This window comes from Triticum aestivum, chromosome 3D, assembly GCF_018294505.1.
Source record: "Triticum aestivum cultivar Chinese Spring chromosome 3D, IWGSC CS RefSeq v2.1, whole genome shotgun sequence".
In the NCBI taxonomy this organism is placed as follows: domain Eukaryota; kingdom Viridiplantae; phylum Streptophyta; class Magnoliopsida; order Poales; family Poaceae; genus Triticum; species Triticum aestivum.
The window spans coordinates 596,983,864-596,995,811 of NC_057802.1; the positions used below are offsets into that span (position 1 = coordinate 596,983,864).

Below are 11,948 nucleotides of genomic sequence, written 5' to 3' on the forward strand. Positions count from 1 at the left end.
CTCATCATTAGTGAACAGGGTGGCTATATCATTTAATTTAGTAAGATGTGCCACAACAGTTTCAGATTCAAAGCCATAAAAAGGATCAGATTCAACCAAAGTAATTATATCAGGATCAACAGAGAATTCATAATCCTTATCAGTAACACAGATAGGTATAGTAGCAAAAGCAGGGTCATGTTTCATTCTAGCATTAAGAGATTGCTGCTTCCATTTAGCTAATAACCTCTTTAGATCATATCTATCATTGCAAGCTAAAATAGCTCTAGCAGCTCCTTCTTCCAGAACATAACCCTCAGGAACAACAGGCAATTCATATTTATTAGGGGGAGAGTCTTCATCATCACTATCTTCAATATTATCAGTTTCAATAATTTCATTCTCTCTAGCCCTAGCAAGTTGTTCCTCAAGAAATTCACCAAGTGGCACAGTAGTATCAAGCATAGAAGTGATTTCATCATAAGTATCATGCATAGCAGAAGTGGCATCATCAATAACATGCGACATATCAGAATGAATAGCAGAAGCAGGTTTAGGTGTCGCAAGCTTACTCAATACAGAAGGTGAATCAAGTGCAGAGCCAGATGGCAGTTCCTTACCTCCCCTCGTAGTTGAGGGATAAATTTTTGTCTTAGCGTCTTTCAAGTTCTTCATAGTGACCAGCAAATATAAATCCCAAGTGACTCAAAGAATAGAGCTATGCTCCCCGGCAACGGCGCCAGAAAATAGTCTTGATAACCCACAAGTATAGGGGATCGCAACAGTTTTCGAGGGTAGAGTAGTCAACCCAAATTTATTGATTCGACACAAGGGGAGCCAAAGAATATTCTCAAGTATTAGCAGTTGAGTTGTCAATTCAACCACACCTGGATAACTTAGTATCTGCAGCAAAGTATTTACTAGCAAAGTAGTATGGAAGTAACGGTAACGGTAGCAAAAGTAATATTTTTGGGTTTTGTAGTGATTGTAACAGTAGCAACGGAAAAGTAAATAAGCGAAGAACAATATATGAAAAGCTCGTAGGCATTGGATCGGTGATGGAGAATTATGCCGGATGTGGTTCATCATGTAACAGTCATAACATAGGGTGACACAGAACTAGCTCCAATTCATCAATATAATGTAGGCATGTATTCCGAATATAGTCATACGTGCTTATGGAAAAGAACTTGCATGACATCTTTTGTCCTACCCTCCCGTGGCAGCGGGGTCCTAATGGAAACTAAGGGATATTAAGGCCTCCTTTTAATAGAGTACCGGAACAAAGCATTAACACCTAGTGAATACATGAACTCCTCAAACTATGGTCATCACCGGGAGTGGTCCCGATTATTGTCACTTCGGGGTTGCCGGATCATAACACATAGTAGGTGACTATAGACTTGCAAGATAGGATCAAGAACTCACATATATTCATGAAAACATAACAGGTTCAGATCTGAAATCATGGCACTCGGGCCCTAGTGACAAGCATTAAGCATAGCAAAGTCATAGCAACATCAATCTCAGAACATAGTGGATACTAGGAATCAAACCCTAACAAAACTAACTCGATTACATGATAGATCTCATCCGACCCATCACCGTCCAGCAAGCCTACGATGGAATTACTCACGCACGGCAGTGAGCATCATGAAATTGGTGATGGAGGATGGTTGATGATGATGATGGCGACGGATTCCCCTCTCCGGAGCCCCGAACGGACTCCAGATCAGCCCTCCCGAGAGGTTTTAGGGCTTGGCGGCGGCTCCGTATCGTAAAACGCGATGAATCCTTCTCTCTGATTTTTTTCTCCCCGAAAGTGAATATATGGAGTTGGAGTTGAGGTCGGTGGAGCGTCAGGGGCCCACGAGGCAGGGGGGCGCCCAGGGCGGCAGACGCGCCTCCCACCCTCGTGGACAGGGTGTGGGCCCCCTGACGTGGATTCTTCTTCCAGTATTTTTAATATTTTCCAAAAATATGTTCCGTGGACACTACTGGAATCAGCTAATTTCCCATCTGCCAGCTCTTTGCCGTCTGCTAGCTGACGGCAAAGAAGCTCTTTGCCATCAGCTACCCAAAAGCAGACGGCAAAGAAATGGCAGACGACAAAGAAGCTCTTTGCCGTCCGCGAGCTCTTTGCCGTCTGCCAGCAGACGGCAAAGAATCTTTGCCGTCCGCTGGCAGACGGCAAAGAGAGAGGTGGCCCCCACCCCCCGCCCGTTTGGAAAAAACTTAACGGCCCACCTCTTTGCAGGGCGGACGGCAAAGAGAGGCGGACGGCAAAGAAGACAGTACCTAACGGCCCGTACCCCCCCTGCCCGTTACTCTGTTCTCTCCTCGCCGACGCGCCCCGCCACCACTTCCCACCCCACCGCCGCCGCCGCCGCCCGCCGCGCGCCGCCGCCCCCACCACTCGCCGCCGCCCGGTCGCCCCACCACCCCACCGCCCCCCCGCCCCGTCGCCGCTGCCGCCCGGCGCCGTCGCCCCACCACCCGTCGCCCCCGCCGCCCCGTCGCCCCCCCCAGCCCCGGCCCCCCCCCCGCGCCCCGTCCCCCGCCGCCCCGCGCCCCACCGCCCCGGGCCCGGCCCCCCGCCGCCCCAGGCCGCCCCCGCGCCCCGGCCACCTCCTCCATCGGCCACCTCCTCCACCGCCCCGCCCCCCTCCTCCACCGGCGACGGCCTCCACCGGCCCTGCCCCAGGTGAGCCCCCCTCCTTTTTTCTGTTTTTTCTGTTATTTTTCCTTTTTAGTTTTAGTTTAGATTTAGTTTTAGTTTTAGTTTTAGGTTTAGTTTTAGGTTTAGATTTAGTTTTTTCCTTTTTTCTGTTTTATTAGTTTTAGGTTTATGTTTAGTTTAGATTTAGTTTTAGTTTTAGATTTAGGTTTAGTTTTAGGTTTAGTTTAGTTTGAGGAAAGAAGAAGAAGAAGAGAAAAAGAGGAGAGGAGGAGAAGAAGAAGAGGAAAAAGGAAAGGAAGAAGAAGAAGAGGAGGAGGAGAAGAAAAAAAGAAGAAGAGGAAGAAGAAGAAGAAGAAAAAAGAGGAGAGGAGGAGAAGAAGAAGAGGAAAAAGGAAAGGAGGAAGAAGGAAAAAAAAGGAAGAAAAGGAAGAAAAGGAAGAATAGGAAGAAGAAGAAAAGGAAAAAAGAGAAAAAAAACCCGACCCGACACGGCACCCCGACCCCGACCCGGCACCCCGACACGACACCCCGACCCCGACACCCTGACCCCGACCCCGACACCCCGACCCCGAGCCTGACCCGACACCCCGACACCGACACCGAGACGGCACCCCGACCCCGACCCAGCACCCCGACCCGACACCCCGACCCCGAGACCCCGACCCCGAGCCGGACCCGACACCCCGACCCCGACACCCCGACCCCGACCCGGCACCCCGACCCGACACCCGGACCCCGAGACCCCGACCCCGAGCCTGACCCGACACCCCGACCCCGACACCGACACGGCACCCCGACCCGACACCCCGACCCGACACCCCGACCCCGACCCCGACCCCGACACCCCGACCCCGAGCCTGACCCGACACCCCGACACCGACACCGACACGGCACCCCGACCCCGACCCGGCACCCCCAGACCCGACACCGAGACCCCGACCCCGACCCCGACCCCGACACGGCACCCCGACACCGACACGACACCCCGACCCCCGACAGCTCCCGAAAAGGTGTTCTTTGGCCTTCCAGAAGCCGACGGGGTCATATATTTGTGAATTATTAGTTAGGTCATATATTTTTCGATTTTGTTATGAAAAACATCATATATAATTGTGTTGATCGGGTAGTTTTAAATGTGCAGTTAGTTCATATCACTGCGAGGTTTGGTGTTCGACGACCTCGCCGTGCGTTTGACGAGCTCTGCCCCTTCGTTCGTGGGTGAGCACAAATGACATGTCCTCCTCCCCCATTAATTATTTGATATATTCCGATGAAACTTGATAGCTAGCTATATATGTGTCTTGAATCACCAGTATGCGTAACCAATATGTGTCTCCCGTTCGAAAGCGTCATAGTTATAAATATGCATGCATTTGCATATTTATAACCTTGATTCTTTCGAATTGTCCAACGCTATCCATGGACAGCCCGAGTATGTTTAGATTGGGTTCGTTTTCCCATATGCTTTGCTCCGGATCCGACGCATAAATTTCGTCAGTGCCTCCCCTGTTGTTCTCCGGGTACACATCCTCTCTGTTTATTGCAGAGACGTGTATCAGGAGAACAGCGGGGAGGTGCTGCCGAAATTTTGCGTAGGATCCGGAGCATAGTATGGGAAAATGAACCCAATCTAAACATACTCGGGTGGGATTAGGACCTATCATTACCTATTAGAGTGTAGGTTGCATGGACGTAATAAAATTGACAAAGTAGATCAACTGATGAATATATACATGATGAATTATGTATATATATATATATATATATATATATATATATTTGTTGTGTCTAGTAGCTCTAAAAGTCAAGATGAGTGATCGTGCGTGGATGTACACCGGTCACACTGGTCAAAACAAATGGAGCACTGAATGGTTCACAAAAACCAAGGGGTTTGTGCGAGCCGCATTTGCAAATGTCCAGAGAAAAACCTGGTGCCCCTGTTTACGGTGCGGCAATTGGGAAAAGAGGACAGAGGCTGAAATGGGCAAACACCTGCAAAAGAGTGGTTTTACGCCCGATTATACGGTGTGGACATTTCATGGTGAGTCTGCCCAACGTGACCGAGCTGAGGTGGATCGTCGTCGCACCGACGAGCATGGTACCGGGATGGAAAACATGGTGCAAGACTTCGATGATGCTCGGGATTCGAACGAGGAGATGGAGGAATCTGCAAAGGCCTTCAATGAAATGTTGGAGTCTTCAAAACGTCCGCTCCATGAGCACACTGAGCTTTGTCAGTTGGATGCCATCTCACAAGTAATGGCTCTGAAGGCTCAGTTCAATTTGGGCAGAGAATGCTACGATGCAATGATGACAGTATTTGGACGCTTTCTACCCAAAGGCCATGTAATGCCTGCAAACCTGTACCAGTCGGACAAAATCCTCCATGCACTGAAGATGCCCTATGAGAAGATACATGCCTGTGAGAAAGGATGTGTCTTGTTTAGGCTTGACTATGCGGACTTGAACTATTGTCCCATTTGCAAGTCTTCCAGGTATGTTGTGGTAGACAACAGTATGGGTGAGAAGACACAGACCAAAATCCCCATTAGTGTTCTTCGGTATATGCCAATCGTACCAAGACTTCAACGTCTTTTCATGGTCGAAGAGACGTCCAGACAGATGACATGGCACAAAACGGGCAAAAGAACCGAACTAGATGCAGATGGGTATCTGATGATCGTACACACATCGGATGGTGTTGCATGGAAAAAGTTTGATGAATTACATGCTGACAAAGCGGCAGATTCGAGGCATCCTCGAGTCGGCATCAGCACGGATGGGTTCAGTGTGTTTGGTATGACGGCAGCCCAATACAGTTGTTGGCCCGTATTTGTCTTTCCACTCAATCTCCCTCCCCGGACAGATTCTGCAAACAAAGAACATTTTCCTGACGTTGATAATTCCAGGGCCCAACTATCCGGGAAAAAATATGAATGTGTACATGCAGCCGCTTAAGGACAAATTTCAAGAAAACAGTGGCACCGTTATGTACGCAAGTCCGTCCCAGAGGGAACAAGCAAAGGCGTCGGTCGGTCGCGCTCTCCCTTCCTTCTCTACATATCGTGCGACCGGCTGCCTTTGTGTCGGCTAGCATCTCTCGAAGATCTTGTAAAGCTTGTCTAGAGAAGCAATCTGCATAGGTTCAAAATTACAGCTCAATATCAGAGTGTGTTGATGCCGCGTCATCTATAAAGAAAAAGAAAGGCATTTCACACAGTTCTAGTGGGTTGCGCTTGAAGCCAGGCCATTCTTTTTTATTACTCGCTGTCGAAAGTTGGACTGCCTATGTTGGTATGCCTACTCGGAACAATGTCGCGTGTAATGTGGCTTGGTGATTGTTTGGGGAAAAAAATACATTGAGCAGTGTAAATAGACAGGAGTGCAGTAACAGACTATGGTGCGAGCATAAGCACAAGACTGAACTGAAGCACCAAACGTAAAGGACAACTGAAGCGGGGTGGGGAGGGAACCTGGACGAATGTTCCGTCTGTTGCCATCGACTTAGGGGGCTTGAGGAAAAGTCGCATGGACGGGAACAAGACGTGCTGGATGGTCCACTCGCGTTGAGCCCATGCCGCCTCTGCTTCCGCAAGCAGCTCTTGGTCGATGTCATCTTCATCTGTAATGGAGTACATATTTAGCCCCAATGGCAATTAACTCTGAATGAATATCTAGCGCAGCATCATATATAATGGATATATTCTTTAGTATGTCTATTTCAGTGTCATGTCATCTTGGCGGTTAATGGGAAGCGAAGTCGGAGAAACTGCGGATTCTGTTACCTACTAGGTTGTAACACTAAGCATGTATGTTCTTCATGCACTTTAATGGGTATACAACTATAGAATACAGATACCCAACAAGCTCACCTGTACTTGTTAAATCGTTATCAGCCTGTCCAGCGCTTTCCATGGAATCTTTATTTTTCTTGTATAATCGAATGCCTTTGCCAGATGGATTTGGAAGGATGGGAGGATGAAGCGCATAGAAGTTTCCAATAGCAGCTGCTGCCGTTCTGAAGCACTCTTTCTCAACGTCCCAGGCAATCTATTATAAGATGGTAATCACTAAAAATCAGGACTGCCAGTTTGCATAACTAAAGTAAAATCTGAACCAAAATATATCATAAAGCAACAACTCCCGGAAATGGAATTCCGAAACAATTTAAGATATGAATAAGAAACAGAAGTTACTCGCGGACAGCTAGCTGCCATATCTACATGAAACACCAAAATTAAATTTTGAACACGGTATCAGCCTGAAAACCTACTTGCCATCGCCTCAGCAGGGAATGGATAATCAAACATCATGACCAAATTTAAAATACCATATGTAATGAACGCAACAGCATAATAAAAGGAAACCTACATCATTTCCTAGAGTCAACATGAACTCTGGAAGGCGATCCATATCAGGGGTGTACTGATCAAGTACAACAGGAAGTCTGGTAAGGTTGCCACCTTGATCAATGTGAATAGAGAAGTACTCATTAATCATCTCAGCATTTTCTTTCAGTATCTCAGTGTTCACCTGCAAACAAGCACTATCTTCATCAAGAGAGCGATGCTACATGAATCAAACGATCTAGCCGTATCACAAGAATCAAGAAACAGAAACAATATGCAGGTGGACAAATAAAAAACTTGCATCTGTTCTATCACCTACAAGATCAACTAAGACTCGAGGAATTAAGAAAATAACTTACTTCTGCAATTTCTAGTTTCTCCTTCTCATTTACATCACTCATTGACTCGTCATCTTTCAGTGCCATTGTCAGCAACTCCAGAAGCGGAGCTGGTTCACTGAGCTGTATAGCATTGAAGTTCCCAAAACGGCACAAGGCTTGTTGGTACATGAGTTCTTTGCTGCATCACAAGCTGAATCATCAATATCACATAGTACAGAAAAGAAAACAATGCAATATTTGGAAGAGGTGCTTATGATTTAGTAGTTGCAGGCATTCAACTGGATGTGATATGAATGGATAGCAGTTTGATGGTGGTGTGCGCAAGCAATATCGTTTGTGTGCACATGCATTTGCAAATATGTACAGGTAACTGGAGTATCGGTTACCTTCAAAGAAATATGTCAGATATTAGAAGAAAAAATCTAGCTTAAATAAGATATAAGGCATGGAAGAGTAAGAGTAGTCATCAATGTAATGCCTAGAGTTTACCTAACATTTACCACATTGACAAGGTATAAGAGGGTATTGTGTTGTATCAAAGCGAAAACTTCATCGGCAACTCCAACATATGTGCAATTCTTAACAATATCGAAAAGGCCTAGCAGAAATACATAAATCATCAGTCTACAAAAATGGAGACAGATTCAGACATCACAGGTTAAGATGAGCTCACCAGGATGTAAGTTATAATCTATTTCTGTAACAAGCTCATGGCGACTGGACAAATCACCAGCATCTTTTGGATTTCTTCTTGATCTTACAATATTTCTTGGAAACCATATACAAACAGAAGAAAAAAATAAGCCACAGTAAAAAAATAGTGAATATCACTGTACTCCCTTCTTCAAATAGAATTTATGAATTGGCAACCAGTGTAGAAAAAGGTCCAGCACTCGCAACTTAACCAGAGTTATAGACTTGTAGCATGTAAACAGCATGAATCATTAAATCCTCACATGAGGAAAGGCAAACAACAGGTACTTAGTGCACAATTTGATGCACATGCAGAAAAAATTCAGGGAGCACAAACAGATGACCAAATAAGACAGCATAAAAAAAATACAGAAAGTGGTGACCGGTGTCAACTTGCTAATGAAGATCATACCTTACGGCAACAAGGCCAGATTTCTTTTCAAGATTTGAAGTTTGACCTTGCCAATAGGTGTGCAACCTTCCAGATGGATCGCGTGGATCTGTTCTGACCATTTGGCTCACAGGAATCTTTTGAGATTTTTCTCCTACAGTATAATATATTTATACTAAAGATTATTCGCTGGATGGTGGTGGTTTCACACGCCCTTTACTAGATAGCTCAATAATACACAGTTAAGTAATGTGATGTAGCAGTATAGTGTGCTTATGAAACATTTTAGCTTGAAATATGCATATGGTATATGCTACATACCAGTAGGCGTGCTGACTTCAGTACCCTTGTCCTTTCGTGTGTTAGCTTGAGTAAGTGCTGAAGAGTTTAGTGCCTGCAATTCACATGGAACAAGCATCACTAATGTGCACAAAAGTTTACATCAAAATATAAAAATACACATGCACATAGTTTTTATAACTGAGATAGCTAAAGTTCATCTGCAAATTAAATTTCTTTAAATTTGCATTCAAAGAGCCAAATAATATAACAATCTACTCTGAAGGGGCAAGTTTTTGATAAGTCAATTTCCCAAGAGAGCAAGTTTTTGAGAAAATGACAACATACGAATTTCAGCATGACTTTCTGCAAGTGTTTATGTATATTTGAAAATTGATGCACTATGCAACTGATAGTAGCTTTTGAACAGATACACTGTCTCTAAAGATAGAGGTAAGCAACCATATGAACACTTAAAAACTGATCTTCAGCAACTGTCGCACCATATCAACTGTGATAAGTCATGAGACACAACAATAACAGATCAAGTATCTGTGAGTTTACGTAAGCATGAACAAATGAATAACCTGAGTTTGGAATATCCTTGTGTTATTACAGTTCATCAGTTTTTCCTCGATGGCATCTTTAATTTTTTCAATAATACGCTCTTGATTTAAGAGGCTAACCTGCAAGACAGAAGGAATCACTTAAATCATTTGTTCTCTAACTGAAAAATCGCAGAGATGTTGGACATCAGGCTCAAATTTTGCCAAAAAATACCTCCTTTTTGGTTGGATGTATATTGACATCCACGTGTTCTGGCGGAAGATTGATGGACATGTATATGAAGGGTTTGGATGCTTGAGGCAGTATTGCAGAGTACACGAATTCAGTAGCTCTTTTCAAAGAAGTGCAGTCTACAAGTCTATCTGAAGAGGAGATATGGACAGTTATGGGATAAAGCAAACAAGGAACAGCCATGATAATAGAGAAACAATACATTACTAATTCACTGACAGTTCAATCACAGTGGATGCATCATTTAAAACTTTGTTGGTCTTACAAAATTATTCTTTTAAAGATATCCCCTTGTTCATCGAAAATATGTGAACAGGATGCGGCCAGATTACTCTGATCAGAGTTACATAGCATCTTAACATGAGTATCTACATGGGCATCGCAATATATTTTTAGTGCATATGAAATCAACTGAATTTACTTACGGAGGAAAAGGCTCTAAAAATTTACTAGTGCCATGTAATTTGTATACCATTTATGAAAAGAATCATAGTAGTCTTTTTTGCCACATAATTTGCATTTGAGATGAAACCATCCATCTTGAATATTTCATCTACAGCATTCTCATCTGAAACCTGTATTTCCATCAGATCACGAACAACTGAAGCCCCATAGACATTCCTAATAGCATCTAGCCTTGAAGACGTGCTCCCACTGTGAACATCTGCTCTATTGGCTCCATGCTGTGACAGAGGATGAGGCAAATGTCACCTTCTTAAAACTCATGAGAAAACAAAAGACAGCTATATTTACCTTTCTGCAAGAGAAGTTCACATTGATGTGATGGACTGCAAACCGACTGATGAAGTCCACTATCTTTGGATAGTCGTCATTGGAGTTCTGCAGTGTTTTCCTACGAGCTACCATATTGTAGAATAAATTTTCAACCTGCATATTAAGATTTTTTTTCTTGTAAAAATCGCAATACATATCCAATAGAGCAAATACTATGCAAAGTTGCAAACTCACCATGACTTGAGTTCCTTTAACCGCAGCACAGGGCTTCGGGTCATTCTCCATTACTCCATCCCTATAAGAAACTCTGAGAGTACAACATGGTAATAATCATTAACAGACGACTCTAGAGTCAAGCAGAAAGATTTAAAGTTGCTCATGGTCTGACCTGTAGCCATGCAGCTGGCCTTCTGTTATTGTTGTCACCGTAACATGGCCAACATAAGTCATACTGGCCAAAGCCTCCCCTCTGAACCCCATGGATTTTATTGTCTGTAGATCCTCATATGCAGACAACTTTGAGGTAGTATGTCTCTCACACAATATCGGCAAGTCCTCACACTGTGAAAGGAAAACCAAGTTAGCTGACAAAAGTGATGGTCAACAATGCTTGTGCAAATGCTTTACATATGAGATGCTTATAAGAAATATTCTGAACATGCCCAACTCTTCAAATACCCAACAATCAATACTGTCAAGTACCCTGCAGACGCCTAAGCCTGCCCTCTTTATAGCACAAAACAAGCCCAGTTCGTAGTATCATAGACAACTAAATGCAGCCTAAAGGCAATTAGCACTAACAATCTCAAATGGACTATTAATATAGGTGTGCCCTCATTTGCCCATGGCATGGCAGCCCCTATGCAGTTTTTTAGGCCTGAGTCGGAACAAACAGACAGATCCAGTGTAGAAAATCACCAAGACCAAAATTCCCAATCATTCGCCCACATGGCCCTGTACGCGCTTAGGATTAACAGCTCGTAATCAACAGAAATCACGATTAACAGCTCGCATTTGAAGGATTTTTGCACTAGCAGGCGCCCGCGGCAGCACCAAGGGTTGAGGGGATGGGGGGATTGGGTCCGGGGTTTAGGGTTTAGGAAGCGAGCGTACCCGGATGCCGTGGCCGTCGTCGGAGACCTGGATGAGCTTGAGGCCGCCGTCCTTGACGGTGACGGAGACGGTGGAGGCCCCGGCGTCGATGCTGTTCTCGACGAGCTCCTTCACCGCCGACGACGGGCGCTGGATCACCTCCCCCGCGGCGATGCGGTTCACCACCGACTCCTCCAGCCGCCGGATGCGGGGCGGGGCCCCGCCGCGCGGCGCCGGGTCGTCGACCTCCATGGCCGCCGCGCCGCGCCGCGTGTGGGGACCGGGCCTAGGAGGTGGGGAATGGGGATTGGGGAGGGAGGTTCCGCCGATTTTGGTATTCGCGCGCGCGACACTGATTATTGCTCGCCTTACTTCGGTATTCTTTTTGCATCATAATCATCGATTCGTTATACTCCCACCATTTCAACTTTTCATCTAGACCGCAAGATTTTCATCCAAGAGCCCAAAACAGATCCGCACTATTCATCTTCTTCCTACCTTCCTTCTTCCTTCTCACGCTCGCCCCCAGCCTGTCCTGCCCCAACCGCCGGACTCCACCACCCGCGGCCGGCGCACGCCACCGCGCACCGCCTTGCCTCCCCGCCCTTCCC

At 45.5% G+C, this 11,948-nt stretch overlaps 1 protein-coding gene across 3 annotated transcripts; it reads right to left on the minus strand.

Moving 5' to 3' along the window:
- Positions 1-5,438: 5,438 nt before the first annotated feature.
- Positions 5,439-11,704, minus strand: LOC123080801 (DNA mismatch repair protein MLH1). Of its 3 annotated transcripts, XR_006438547.1 has the most exons (17): positions 11,359-11,702; positions 10,634-10,806; positions 10,480-10,552; positions 10,264-10,398; positions 9,983-10,193; positions 9,493-9,641; positions 9,300-9,398; positions 8,755-8,827; positions 8,455-8,587; positions 8,023-8,117; positions 7,839-7,947; positions 7,368-7,527; positions 7,031-7,192; positions 6,532-6,709; positions 6,133-6,281; positions 5,645-5,794; positions 5,439-5,528 (listed from the first exon to the last, which is right to left on the minus strand). XR_006438547.1 is itself a non-coding variant. In XM_044503754.1 (16 exons), exons 1-16 carry the CDS (start codon positions 11,587-11,589, stop codon positions 5,750-5,752), a joined length of 2,175 nt encoding a protein of 724 aa, XP_044359689.1. In that variant the 5' UTR covers positions 11,590-11,702; the 3' UTR covers positions 5,530-5,749. The 3 variants fall into 3 exon arrangements, 2 of the variants coding, with proteins under 2 accessions (XP_044359689.1, XP_044359688.1); XM_044503754.1 differs by lacking the exon at positions 5,439-5,528 and having other exon boundaries at positions 5,530-5,794; XM_044503753.1 differs by lacking the exons at positions 5,439-5,528; positions 5,645-5,794 and having other exon boundaries at positions 6,040-6,281; positions 11,359-11,704.
- Positions 11,705-11,948: the final 244 nt, after the last annotated feature.